The sequence below is a fragment of the Trachypithecus francoisi genome, unplaced genomic scaffold, assembly GCF_009764315.1.
Source record: "Trachypithecus francoisi isolate TF-2019V2 unplaced genomic scaffold, Tfra_2.0 Contig01440, whole genome shotgun sequence".
NCBI lineage: Eukaryota > Metazoa > Chordata > Mammalia > Primates > Cercopithecidae > Trachypithecus > Trachypithecus francoisi.
The window spans coordinates 5,477,714-5,492,809 of NW_022681431.1; the positions used below are offsets into that span (position 1 = coordinate 5,477,714).

At 42.8% G+C, this 15,096-nt stretch overlaps 1 protein-coding gene and 1 pseudogene across 1 annotated transcript in view; both read right to left on the reverse strand.

The window, feature by feature from the left end:
• The window catches only part of ASAH1 (N-acylsphingosine amidohydrolase 1), a 29,037-nt gene extending 21,024 nt beyond the window's left edge, over positions 1–8,013 (reverse strand). Inside the window, exon 1 of the mRNA XM_033226750.1 lies at positions 7,623–8,013. Coding sequence (XP_033082641.1) covers positions 7,623–7,700 — 78 coding nt within the window. The 5' untranslated portion in view covers positions 7,701–8,013. The remainder of the gene's footprint in view (positions 1–7,622) is intronic.
• Positions 8,014–12,655: 4,642 nt separating this feature from the next.
• Positions 12,656–13,907, reverse strand: LOC117092727 (annotated as a pseudogene).
• Between the last annotated feature and the right edge of the window lie 1,189 nt (positions 13,908–15,096).

Consider the following 15,096-nt stretch of genomic DNA (forward strand, 5'->3'; position numbering starts at 1 on the left):
CTGCTGCAAAGCCGTGTAAGAATGGGGGTCTAGCATCTTGTTTTAACTTTGGTAACATGGGAAATATACAAAGTAGGTTGACATTACCTGTGATTCAAACATTAGCTGTCAAATTTGCCTTACCACAGTGTAAGTTTCTCATATATGTGTGGCTTTGTCTTATAATTTTGGGTTGAATTCATTAAGAAACAGTATCAAGTCTGTAGCAAAAGCTAATTTCCAAAGCCATTCATGTTCAATAATAGTGGCTGGGGGCAGTTCTTGTTTAGAAAAACTTCAGTCTCAACTGTGAACTCGAAGACTGCAAAACTTCATAGCTACCAAGACATCTAATGGCTCTGTCACAAGAGACATCAGGATATCCGGCCTCTATTTCTGACAAAAATTCACAGAAATGATGATGGTTATATCCACCAGAGCAAATGAAGCTCATGGTTTACACTGTTGGTTCAATAACACATGTGAGATTCTAATACTTTCCATAAAGTACCTGAAAAGGAATACTGGAATAAATAACCATAAGCTTTAAACAACTTGCATGTTCACAAGTTTTGTGAATTTGCTCAACTCAGCATTTTCTACTCACAAACATTACCACTGTCAATTTGTATATATCTTGGCAGATTCCATCTCAGGTTATACTGAATCGCTATTTTCTCAACTTCTTTGAAAACATCCTCGCCTATAGTTGTTTTACACAGATGATTCAGAGGCTAACTCTTCAGTCACTTCAAACTTGGCACTGATCAGCTAATAAATATCAACAACTGATCAGTTATCGGTACGTTGAGAGTCAAGAAAAATCATTCAAAATCACATGCTTTGTTCTTCAATTGATATTGATGTTGCTCCCGAAGTCCAGGACAAGGGTTCTCATTTAAGGACATGTAAAATAATTTCATTTTCCCTGGACACAATACTTCTGCTGCTACAATCGAATACAATTTAGTTAACCCACCATTGGTAAATGGCTTTCCTTATTTTGCTAATAAATGAGCTACTTAGAGACTTATTTGGGTTGCAGCTTAATTTTACTTTGTAAAATTTGTAAATAAATTCTGCTGTGATGAGATACACCGCTCTATATTTTCTTGTGTATCTGACCATTGTTTTCCTATGAGTTGGGAATACTGTGATGCGTACTTAACCCAAGTGCTTAATTTTATGATCACGTTGTGGACATAAGAACCTGCTCCATTAGTGACTTGCAGAAAGTTACACAGCTGGTGACAGAATCAGAGTCAATGGCTTCCCCTGCTCTATCGAACAGCTTCCCACAGAGATAATAAAACCAATGCCTCAATTTAATTCCTAACAATAATCTGCACTTAGTTCAGGGCTTCTGATGACCACTAGAATCAACTCGGTAAATTAATGACTCCTATCCCTTCCTAATAATTAAATTTGCACACCCTGGGTTCCAAAGCCAAAATAAACATCAAATTACAGGCACATTCCTTACTGTGAGCGAAGTTGAAAATGCTCCATCAAGGATTAGGAGAAAATGTGACCTGCACCAGAAGTAAGAGCTAAAGAGCAAGCTAGCCACAACACATGTGGGAGTCTGAGGTTGATAACGACTCTTGGTTGCAATGAACAAACATGAAATCGGCATAGAATCTGATTGCAAGAAAACAGGATAAATGTGAGAGAAAATAAGAAAGTCAGCAGCTATGAGACTACAGTATTTCAGGGACTCACATGACATGAACACCCAAGTCATTTATGCAAAAAGGTTAGTTTTAGGGGTAGGGTGGAAAAAAGAGCTACTTCCTCACCCTCAGAAAAGAATTCTATAGGGAGACACAGCTGCAAAACCCATGAGTAGCCCTAAAACAGAATTATAATGAACTTATTTAATGTTATTTAAAGTTTCTTACTATCCCCAACTTTATACACACTTTTGATAACAGACAACTCTATTAAGGTAAGTAGAAACTTAAATAGATGATATATAAATATTAGAAACAGATGACATGAACAGAGATTATGTGGTCGGGATGGTATACTACGTTACACCCTATCACAGGAAACAAAATCCAACTTAGAATCAATTCTCTCTAACCCTCTCCCCCCCGTCCCTCTCTTTCTCTTTCCCTCTCTCTCTCCCCTTCCCTACCTTTCTCCCTGCCCCCTAGTAGTCTCCTCAGAGTAGAGAGAAGTGGTAAAAATCTGATGTTTCAATGCATGTGAAGCTCTCTGGGCCAGGCGCGGTGGCTCATGCCTGTGATTCCAGCACTGTGGGAGGCTGAGGTGGGTGGATCACCTGAGGTCAGGAGTTCAAGGCCAGCCTGGCCAACATGGCGAAACCTCGTCACCATTAAAAATGCAAAAATTAGCTGGGTGTGGTGCATGTGCCTGTAATCCTAGGTACTCGGGAGGCTGAGGAAGGAGAATCGCTTGAACCCAGGAGGTGGAGGTTGCAGTGAGACGAGACAGCACCACTGCACTCCAGCCTGGGCGACACAGCGAGACTCCGTCTCAAAAAAAAAAAAAAAAAAAAAAAGAAACTCTCTGGAAAGTGTTTTTAAAAGACTGCTTGGGTCAGCAAATTCTCTAATTTTTCTGGTTATTTGATAGAAACTTAAGCCTCTTTGTCCTCCCCACTCATTAAGAGAAACTAATTACAGAGCTACTTAACGTAATGTTCTAAAAAACACAAAAATATAAAGACAATAGTATTTCATTAAGGCCTCAATGAATGCTCCAGACCCTTAAAAAAATGACATAATTTGTACAGCTCCTTAAAATATTTGAGCCCTACAGAATTAGGAGACCCTCAATGAAATGTATGCGTCTAACAAGGAACTTTAAAAGTCCAGAAAGCCCTTGTGTGCTTGTCTTATTCAAATACTCAGAAAGAGACAATGAAAGATAATCTAAAATGATATACCTCATGTCAGCTTTCATACCCATCAGAAGCCAAACAACTCTAGCAAGACAATTTTTCATTCAGTTCTTGAATTCATCAACAACTATTTTCCAGACAAGTTTTTCCTAGAATGTCCTCTTATGTACAACTCAGCAGAAACACTGAATACGAAGGGGCAGGTTTCTTATGTGTATAACAAGTCACATGAGCTTGTAAATGTTTTTTCACTTGTCTTCTGGGCTTTGATGCGATGGCATCCTATTACGCTACTGATATTTAAGTCAAAGGAACGTGAATAAACCCTCCATGAGAGGAAGGACCTCATCCATCTCATTGGCTGATGCATTCCCAGCATGTAGGAGTCAGGCACATCGCAGGCAAGCAGTATTTGTTGAATAAGTGAACGGATTACACCTGTGTGTTCCTTCTTTGGGAGAAGTAGGGAAAAGCAGATGAAGCACAATAAATTCCTGGGCCAGATGTGGTCTATGAGATTTCTGGCAACTGTGTGAAAATCATTGCTAAAGCTGATTCAATAGCTAATGTCAACAATGTTGACATATGCCATTAACTCATATGAGAAACTGATGTATAAAAATAAGTTTACAAGTTTACTTTGGCAATTAATTACTAAGCCATTATGTTTCATCTTCACACATCTTATGAAGTGGCTCAGACTTATTACTGAGAGCAGCCATCTCTCTAGTTCCTTTCCTGCTGATCACCCTCAGCCTACTGCAAGCGATTTTCTGCCCCCAACACTGCTCTGGCTGAGGTGACCAATGACCTCCAGTTGCCCAGTATCATAATACTATTGACATCTCAATAATATTCAACATAGTTAACCCGTCCTAGTCTCTTCCCTGAGCTTCCTGTCCCACTTAGTCTTCTGTTTTGTGTGTGTGTGCGTGTGCGTGTGTGTGTTTGTGTGTATGTGTGTCTGTGTGTGTGTGAGGAAGTTTCGCTCATTGCCCAGGCTTGGCTCACTGCAACCTCTGCCTTCCAGGTTCAAGCAATTTTTCCGCCTCAGCCTCCTGAGTAGCTGGGACTACAGGCCTGAGCCACTATGCCCAGCTAATTTTTGTATTTTTAGTAGAGATGGGGTTTCCCCATGTTGGGCAGGCTAGTTTCAAACTCCTGACCTCAGGTGATCCACTCGCCTTGGCCTCCCAAAGTGCTGGGATTACAGGCGTGAGCCACGGTGCCCAGCCTGTCCTGTTTTAACTTTGGCAATTTCTCCTCTTCCTGACACATACATGTGCAAGTTACTTAGCCTTTGCCTAGTTCTCTTTTCTTCTCTTTCTCTAATCCTCTTTCTAGGTGAGTTCATCTGCTCCAAGGGCTTCAAATAATATCATTATGCCAATGACTCTCAGTGTTTCTCTTCTGAGTGCCAGTACGAGTGGCCGGCTGAACGTCTCATTGCCACCTGAAATTTAACACATACCCCAAATGAAAACGATCCCCATTCTTTAGCCCCCAAGCTTTCCCCTCCCCATGTTCCCTGGCATTGAGGCCACCATTCGCCCAGTGAAGCACTTTGGTAATGTGCAAGTCACGCTGACACCTCACTCCCTCATCCTTACCCAATACTTCCTTCTGCTCATTCGCCCTCCTGATTTTTTTCTAGAACATCTACTTCTCTCCCTCACCCCTGGTGCCACCATCCTTCAATGCACCCTGTTTTCTTTTCTGGACCAGTCTCCTCACATCTACCCTTGCTGCCCTCCAATCCAGACTCATCTTTTTAAAGTGAAAATGTTATCCTGTCTAAAACCATTTAATGGCCTCCCATTGGCTGGTTCCAGATTCTCCCATTTTTTAGGATAAATTTATGAATCCTTAGTAAGAGTCTACAGAACCCTGGATCATGTCATCTGGTGCTGTCTCTCCAGACATTTCTTGTGCCACTGTCTTCACCATCATCTCTTAATAGGCTCCTAAAAAATCCAATAATGAAGAAAAACTCAGGAGGACCTTAACATATAAATATTGTGAAAAGCCTCAAAAACAAAAAAGCCCTACAGATGTTCCAAATCAAATGACTCGTTTCCAATTTAAAGCCAGTTCTCATCATTCATATTTATCAAAAGTAGTTTTGAAATATCTTTTCTTACCATGAGGCGATAGTTTATAACGACTTCAACCGAAAAACTGCTTATTCTTCTCAGAGAATGAATAAACGGAACTTCTCTAACGTTCTAAAGGTCCTTCGGCCCATGGATCCCAGGATTTTCCAGGCCAGTAAAAAAAATTAATGATGCCGGGCGTGGTGGCTCAAGCCTGTAATCCCAGCTACTTTGGGAGGCCGAGACAGGCGGATCACGAGGTCAGGAGATCAAGACCATCCTGGCTAACCCGGTGAAACCCCGTCTCTACTAAAAAATACAAAAAAAAAAAAACCAGCCGGGCGAGGTAGCGGGCGCCTGTAGTCCCAGCTACTGGGGAGGCTGAGGCAGGAGAATGGTGTAAACCCGGGAGGCGGAGCTTGCAGCGAGCCAAGATCTGGCCACTGCACTCCAGCCTGGGAGACAGAGCGAGACTCCGTCTCAAAAAAAAAAAAAAAAAATTAATGAGGCCTTGGCACAGGAGGGTCCAAATTTTTATTCTGTCAAATGGAGATGTTAAAACAAAACAAATTCCATGCCCATAACATCTACCTCTGCCATTAGCCGATTTTTAAGAACATGTTAGTAACAATGAAAACTGGAAATCCATACAATCAGAATAAAGATTAACATTCTAAATTAATAATTTTAGTTTTGCATTCTTACTTTTCTAATTTCATTGAAAACAGCTTCCCCAACGGACACCAGTGGCCAGACTAGACTTTGATAATCGCTGTTTTAGGTAAGAACTATTATATCCATTGAGAGGTTGTTGATTCTTCTTCTGAAAATAGTTATCAAAATACTTTTGCTAGAATAAATAAAGCTATTGAGAAAGAAGAAAAAACAGCCTCCAACACCTAAAACTGCTCTGAGTCCCACAGCTATACCTCAATATTATTACAAGCCCATCTGACACTCACAGCCAGGTAAGCTCTGTTTTCCTCCTGGACATAAACTATCTCACAGATAGCTACCTCGGATAAGATTATTCTGAGACGTGACAAAGAAAGACAAAGCAATGCCACTTGAGGATTTTGTCTAAGCACAGATAAAAACAAGGTCACCTGCAACGCACAAAACACCAAGCATCCCCTTCTCTTGCTAAGCAGAATGGCTGTTGCTTCCTTAGTGATAGAAATGCTCCACTTCCTTTTTTTTCCTTTTTTTTTTTTATTATACTTTAAGTTCTAGGGTACATGTGCACAACGTGCAGGTTTGTTACATATGTATACATGGGCCATGTTGGTGTGCTGCACCCATCAACTCGTCTAACAGCATTCTATCTACAGCAAAGCCCGGTTCCTTAATCTTACCCCAAATCATGCAACCAAAGTTCAAATTCTGTCATGGGTTTTTTCTATAACCCACCGTCGCTCATGGTGTGTGTTCTCATTTGCCTCAAAGAACACTAAACCCAATTTGGTCAACTCATAGAGTGTTCCTGGTGGTCTTTGAATGAAGGGCCCTGACAGTAGCAAAGTATCAAACTCTTTCAAAATTCCCGTAATACCAACTACCCTCAAGCAAATTAATTCCCTACCCACGGTAGAGCAATTTTATTTTACGGCCTTTCAATCGAGTCCGCATATATGTTCTGTGCATTTTCCTATTACAAGAAAAACTGTATATACTATTCTGGATTCTACTTTTATCTGCTAAACATTATATCAATTTTAATGGCTAAGTCATATTCCAACATGATTTTAAAGAATTTCTTCTTACTGGTATAAAAGAAGAGAAAGTACATCTTACTTCCACTTTCAATAACCTACCTAAGCTATTCAAGACCATCTCATATCCAGCCTCAGGCTAGATGCGCCAGGTTCCTACTTATCCGGTCTGTTGGCAAAGACAAACGCAGTCTGACTGCTTTATAAAGAAATGAATTATGAAAGAGTACCAGCGTCAAGAGTACTCGGGCGTCAGGCATGTTCAGTAAACAATAGTGTAACCTCTGGCTAAAGATTTTCTCACTCTAGGTCTATTTCCTCTTCTGTGAAATAAAAGAGTCATGCTAGTCCCTCACTGTCTCTTGCAGTTAGGAAGTTCGTGGCCCTGTGACTTGATCGTGGGAAAGAGCCACGGGACAGGCGATCCCATGACTTGGGTGCAAAAGGCCACAGGGGGCCCTCTGGGACATGCCCTGGGCTGCTAGCACCGCCCAGGCTTGGGACCACTCAGCGATTCCCAGGGCCCTGCAGTATCCTGAGCTGAGCTCCTGAATGTCTTCGGAAGAAAGCACCTGACTGACCATCAGGCAGTCTGTCCTTGATTGAGTAATGCACACAGGTCTACCGGAACATTTTATTTAAACAGTTCAAAATGCAAGAGCCTGGAACTGGTTATTCAAGTACACTCACTCAAATTTGCGAATATGCGAATCACTTCCAGGTATCCTGCAGACATTAGGATTTCCTTTAAAGGTGTTCTAGTTCCATTCAGGTAGCACCGAATCAACCGAGGACGGGGTTCACCAGCCCTCTTTGCACCCACATCCCTGTGCGCGAAACCACAGACCCCCGAAAAGACGCTGCCCAGCACCAGGTGTTCGTCGTCCCCGCCCGCCCCGCCACACCTGCGCCTCCATCCGCGCCCGCACCTGCACGCCCCTCTCCGCGCCTCGGCTCAAGCTCACTCACCGGCGGCGCGTGCTGCGCGACAGCACAGCTGACGGCGGCAGCCAGGAGGACTAAGGCGAGGCGACTCCGGCCCAGCATCGCTCCGGGAGCCAACGCCACTCCTCGGACTCCAGCAGAGGCAAAGAGAAGAGCCGCCTGAGCCGGGGGCAGGCCACGCCCCCCTCCGCCGCGTGACCCGCGACCTGGGACCGCACCATCCCAGGCAGTAGGGGAGCACTCGGAGGAGGCGGGACTGGGAGGAGAGGACGGGGCTTTTGAGTGCCGTGAAAAGGGTGGCGTAGAGAGAGAGCGCCTTCCAGGCTGGGGAGGGACCAGCAGAAGGAGCGTCGCGCTCGCCCCTGGCGTGTGGCCTGATCCATCGCCCTCCCCCACTGCGGGCACTGGTCGGACCGAGCCGGAGCCCCGCCCCGTGGGTGGGGCCGGGAGCTTCCCCCGCGCAGCTTCGGCTGGGCGCCTCCGGTAGGCGGGGGCAGCCTGGCTCGGGTATTCAAGTGTCCTCGGTACCCACGAAACGGATCCAAAGAGTCTCAACACTAATGTAACATCCCACCCTGACCCATCTTTGCCCACTGAGGAAAGCGGGCCCGAAATGAGTTGAGTTATTCATCCCCACCACGGGGTCAGGGACAAGGAGCAGTTGAGTGGCCGAGGAGGAAGAGAGAAACGAATCCACTCGGGTCCTCCAGGCTGTTGGTTACCCACTTGGGCTTTCACAGCAGAGCTGCCAAATCCCAGAATTGAGGCCTCGGTGAAAAGCGCGCTTAGACTTCGGGAGGAGGCCAGGTGGGACCCGCGAGCCTTATCTCCCAGCCAAACTCTGCCGTTCATTAAGCGGCTGCTTTTCCTCCTAACTGGCGAAGGACTCAGGTGGGCGGGGCAACGCTCAGCCTGGGAGGAGGCGCAAGCGAGTAGCTCGGCAGGGAGACTCTCTTGGCTTTCGTGCCGTCCGTGGACGCAGTCGCGCGGGTAGGTGACCGGGTTGGATTTCGAAGTCCAGCAGGAAATCCTGCCCTCTGGGTTGCACTTCCTGATTGAACCTCTGAAGTCTCAAGCAGCATTGTTCTAGTGCTTTGATGAACCTCAGCACGCTACCGAAATCTCCATATATAGTTTTTTTTTTTTTTTGAGAGAGAGAAAGGACAACAAATTGCAGTTTCATCCATTTGTATTATTTCTTTAGAAAACTCAACAATCTTTTTGTTGGAGGTGGGGAAATGAGAAGGTGTTTTGTTTTGCTTTTTTTCCTATTTTTTTTAAAGGGGGAGTAGATGACAGTGTTCTCCTTAAGGAGGAAGTTTGACTTTTGAAACATACCACATGCTTAAAACACACTTGAGTTCCTGCATGAACAGTAAGCTAGCAGATGGTAGAAATATTCATTATTAATTCAAAAAATATTTACTGCGCACCTACAATGTGCCAAGCATGTCTCCTGACTCTGGGGATAAGCAGTGAACAACAAAAAGACAAAGTTCTTCCACCCTGAGGCTTATATTCTAGGTGAGAAATGGGCAATAAACATAATAGGTAAGAAAATTACATGGAATGTTAGTGATAAATGCTGTGGAGAAAAAGGGGGGGGGGCCAGGAGCATCAAATGTGGAGATCAGAAGTGGTAGTCACAGTTTTAAATAAGAGGGACAGATAGACCTGATGAAGGAGGTGAAGTTTGAGCAGACGTTTGAGGAAGGCCAGGAAGCTAGTTTTGTGTGTGCCCAAGATAAGAGTATTCTAGGCAGAGACAGCAGCTGTTAAAAGGCTTAAAAGGGAGAATGTGCCTGGCATGTTCAGTTACAGCAGACGTGTGTGGGTCTGCCACAGAAGGAACAAGGGGAAAAGAAGAAAGAAGTATTAATAGATAAAGTAAGAGAGTTAAGGAGAGCAGGGCAAATTCTGTAAGGCATTCAGAGCCATTTCACTCCAGAAAAAAATGTGTAATGTTGAATACACGTGTTAAATGTTGAATCTATTGAATTACCTTGGGGCTTAAAATAAGGGTGCCAAGAAGAAGAGGATTCCCATCTTTTAGTTGTTATTACTAAATCAAATAGCTATTTGATTTGAAGATCATTCCTCTTCAGTACTCTTGAGCGCGATTTAAACATGTCACCGAGCATATTTTTTCCCTACAAGAGGATGTTAATTGGTGATTAGGTAGTCTAGCAAAATCAGTTTCTGTATGGAAAAAATTTGTCGATTGACATACTATTCTTAGGCACCACTTTCGTAGAACTATGCATCTAACTTTCAAAGGCCTATTCTATACTGATATTCTTTTCAGATAAAATGTAAATCTACTTCCCTAAAATTAAACCATTTTATGCATGTCTTTTTTTTTTTTTGAGACGGAGTCTCGCTTTGTCGCCCAGGCTGGAGAGCGGTGGCGTGATCTCGGCTCACTGCAAGCTCTGCCCCCCAAGGTTCACGCCATTCTCCTGCTTCCCGGGTAGCTGGGACTACAGGCGCCCGCCACCACGCCTGACTAATTGTTTTGTATTTTTAGTAGAGATGGGTTTCACTGTGTTAGCTAGGATGGTCTCAATCCTCTGACCTCGTGATCCGCCCGCCTCGGCCTCCCAAAATGTGGGGATTACAGGCGTGAGCCACCGCGCCCGGCATGTCTTTTTTTTCTTACACATATATCTATTTTTTTGCCTACAGCATTCTTTAATACTAGAAATATACAGAAAGTAAAGGCAAGGTGTGTGTAGGAGACTTTGCAGTGGTTTTTGGCATACTGATCTGTTCATAGAAAATGGTATTTAAGGCCGGGCGCGGTGGCTCAAGCCTGTAATCCCAGCACTTTGGGAGGCCGAGACGGGCGGATCACGAGGTCAGGAGATCAAGACCATCCTGGCTAACACGGTGAAACCCCATCTCTACTAAAAAAATACAAAAACTAGCCGGGCGAAGTGGCGGGCGCCTGTAGTCCCAGCTACTCGGGAGGCTGAGGCAGGAGAATGGTGTAAACCTGGGAGGCGGAGCTTGCAGTGAGCTGAGATCCGGCCACTGCACTCCAGTCCGGGCGACAGAGCGAGACTCCGCCTCAAAAAAAAAAAAAAAAAAGAAAATGGTATTTAAATGTACAAATGCATGATGATGTCCATGGAAAGGGTGGTTCAATACTGCAAAGAAGCGTCAAGTTTAACACTTGGATAACCTGTTTAGCGTGCAAGAGTCAGCATATGTAATCAGATTGTTTATGGAATAGCTGAAGTTCTTGGCAAGCCGTAGACTTCCTAATCTCCTACCTAACATTCCTAGGTTCCTGAGGTGGAGCCTTGATTTAAAAGCATTGCAACCTAGCCACCCCACCCTAAATGAAACCTGTCACCTATAACACCACATTACTTGGAACAGGTTTGACTTGATTTAGTAAAATATACAAAATCTGTGTACTAAATATACAAAAATGTCTACTAAAAGGTCAAGAGATATGGAAATAATGTTTCAGTTTGAGAAATAAACATTTTTTAAACTTTATTGATATTTTTTATGAATAAGGAAGCTTTTTATTTTACAGGACTTTGTGGGAAGAAACAAATCACAAAAGCAATTAAGAGAGCTCAAATACTGGGTAAGAAAGAGCACCTCAACAACTGAATTGAGCGAGCTGAAACTGCTCATTATGCTTTGTCAAGAACTTTAATGATCTCTTTACAGGGTGTATGCCAGTTACATACAAGGATCCTGCATATGTCAGGGACCCTAACGTTTATAACATCAGATATCGGGAATAAATTCTATCACACTGCCACCAATAAACTTTTTTTATGATAAGTGCTTGTATGATGCCAGTACTGACTCAAACCAACCTTTGGATAGAAAAGTGTTTCAGGAGTGACGTGAAGAATGACACTTCCCCTTTATATCAATCAAGGTTCATTAAGCAGATCGCTTATTTAAAATGTTAACTCATCACATTTTACATATGTTGAATAAAAGTGGTTCTGTATGACTGTCATTATATCTGGTCCCCAAATAGCTCATACAATATAATACACCATTCAGTTGAATGGAGTTAAAACTGCTCAGAATGATTTTCTAACTAGCAAATGTAAGTATGCCTGGTTAAGAGATCTTCCCTTTGTAGAAATGTTACATTGGGATGTATAGTGGTGCTGTGAACAGGAGGACAAAATATTCCTAGACAAGTCTATCCTCAAACCAGTAGTGCCTTTTACATAAAAAGATGATTTATATCTAATAGACACTGAAGGTGATAAACATGTATGTATACATGTATCAGATCTGAGTTCCACTGACCTGTCCCAAACACACTGGATTACCAGGCTTGTACTGTACTCAACATTATGGATTTGCTAAATTTCGGGCAAAGGACTCCAAACTAGGGGAGAGATTACTGTTTGTGTTGGGTTATAGTTGCGTAATAATTAAGGCTGCCAGATTTAGCAAGTACAAATGTAGGACAAATTTAAATTTTAGATCATGTTTTGCAAATTTATTGCGTGATATCCAGCATTCTATCTGGCAACTCTAGCCATAGTGTACTTCTAAAAATTTATCACTTAAGGAGAATTTTAATGACTCAGATAAATTTTCATATAAATTCCTTCCCACGTTGTGAAAATAAGGCTATTCTTGCTTTTCTGATACTTTTGTTTTTTAATTGAGATAGGTCTCACTGTGTTGCCCAGGCTGGTCTCTAAATCCTGGTCTCAATCAGTCCTCCTGCCTTGTCTTCTTCCCAAAGTGCTGGGATTATAGCTGTGAGCCACTGTGCCTGGCCTCACTTTTCCAGTTCTAAAGAATGTGTCTGCGTAAGACTTTCCCTCAGCAACTTATTGAAAGGTGAAAAAAGGTTTGGAAATAAAAACATCTGATGTTCGAAAAAGTACTTTGTAAAATAAATGCACTAAGTCTTATCGGTGGATTACTGCAAACAGGTGAACATAGTAAAAACAAATGAACTTACCTGTATTACTGCAATAGCTCAACCTAGTAAAAACAATAAAAATGTTTGGCTTTACCCATCAGCCAAATTAAAAAATCTCCTTTTAAGGTTAAAAGGATCAAAACATGGGAGACGGTGAATGTTGACCAAAACCTTCATCTTCTTCAGTCTCTTCAGCTGTTTCTGGGCTGCTCATTTTGGATGCTTTTTTGTTGTTGTTGTTACTACTATCAGTATCTGTTTTAGATGGTTTGTCTTGTGTGTCTAGCAGCCATGATCTCTCTTTTTTTTTTTTTGAGACAGAGTCTTGCTCTGTCGCCCAGGCTGGAGTGCAGTGGCGTGATCTCGGCTCACTGCAAACTCCGCCTTCTGGGTTCACACCATTCTCTGGCCTCAGCCTCCCGAGTAGCTGGGAGTACAGGCGCCAGCCACCACACCCAGCTAAATTTTTTATTTTTAGTAGAGACGGGGTTTCACCGTGTTAGCCAGGATGGTCTCGATCTCCTGACCTCGTGATCCGCCCTCTGTGATCTCTTGAATTGCCAGCTAAGTCTAAGGCTTTATGCTTAATCATTTGTGGTGTACTAACTGGACTAGCTTCAGGAATGCCAGTGTGTTCTACCATTAAGTTCAGATTGTCTACTACAGCGAGATAGTGGTTGTTGTTACAGCTACCTTTAGAAACATGTCTAGTTTTTAGACATAACACATGAATGAAGAAATTTAGATTCTGGAAAAAAGGTCCGTAATGCTTGACAAAGAAAAATGTTCTGAGGGTTTTTGGATTCTCTTCTCTTGTGCTGCTTGACTCTGGGCTCATCTCCTTTTTTCAATTTCTCTTTTTAATCTGTTTACATCCTTTACTAGTTTATCTACTGCTTGTTCACTGTGTTCCACTTTTTTGCATATACTCTTAATTCCTCTTGTAATGAAGCATACATTTCATTTATCTTATGTACCTCCTTTAAGGATCCATCTTCAAAAAATTTAGAGCTGTGTGTTTGTACTGCTCGGCTAAAACCAGCGGACACACAAGAACCTGATACAGTTTTATAACCTGGTTGTTCACACATGCTCAGATTGGCAACCACTGAAGGTACCCTGTGAAAAAGTCATTTTTGAGGTTTATATAAGGCATGTTCCAGTTGATGAGTAGAGCAGCTTTCTGTTATGATACTTGGTGTTCATAGCAGAAAAACAAGGTCTTGGTTTGAAAAATGCTCCTGCAAGTTTCTGTGAAGCAGTCTGTCTCTAAATGTCATGATCTGATCTGAATGACGATGGAATTTGTACCAACCTACTACGTTCTTTGTGACATTTGATAATATTTTCTTCAGCGCTTGCTCATTTACTTCACCTGAAGAATTATCAAAGCTAACTCAGACCACCGGCACCGGTCTCTGAGTTCCCTCGGTATTTATTGATCATTATCTCAGTATTTATTGATCGTTATCTTTACCATCTTAGAAAAAGGGAAGTGACAGGATAATAGGATCATAGTAGGGCGAAGGTCAGCAGTAAGACGTACGAATAAAGATCTCTGTGACATAAGTTTAAGGAAAAGTGCTGTGCCTTGATATGCATATGCAAACATCTCCATAAACCTTTTTAGTGCATAAAGAGCAGCATTGCCGCTAGCATGTCCCACCTTCAGCGCTAAGGCGGTTGTCTCCCATCTAGGTAAACAGAACATACAATTGGGTTTTACACCGAGATGTTCCATTGCCCAGGGATGGACAGGAGACAGATGCTTTTCTGTATCTCAACTGCCAAGAGGCCTTCTTTCCTCTTATACTAGTCCTCCTCAGCACAGACCCTTCACGGTGTCAGGCTGGGGGACGATTAGGTCTTTCCCTTCCCACGAGGCCATATTTCAGACTATCACACGGGGAGAAACCTTGGACAACACCTAGCTTTCCTAGGCAGAGGTCCCTGTGACCTTCCGCAGTGTATGTGTCCCTGGGTACTTGAGATTAAGAGAATGGTGATGACTTTTAACCAGCAAGCTGCCTTCAGGCACTTGTTTAACAAAGCACACCCTGCACAGCCCAAATCCATTAAACCTTGAGTCACCACAGCATGTGTCTCTTGCAAGGACAGGGTTGGGGGTAGGGTCACAGATTAACAGCATCTCAAATACAGAACAAAATGGAGTCTCTTATGTCTACTTCTTTCTATATAGACACAGTAACAGTCTGATCTCTCTTTTCCCCACACCAATGGGTTACTTAATTTTTTTCAAGGCTTAACATATTTAAAATGTATTCTGAGTTTCAAACAGGTTTTTGTTCAACTCTTCAGGAAGGGATCTAGATAATAAAAGATGTTTAAAAATGGAAAATCAGAAACCATACAAAATTATTTTCTTTTTCTGTAGCAGCTTTATCACACCAAAAAAGATAATGTTTTATTTTTAGTTCTCTTTTATTTTCTTGAGACAGGGTCTCTCTCTCTCTGTCACCCAGACTGGAGTACAGTGGTACAGGAGAATAGCTTGAGCTTCAACCTCCTGGGCTCAAGCTATCCTCCCGCCTCAGCCTCCTGAGTAGTTCAGACTAC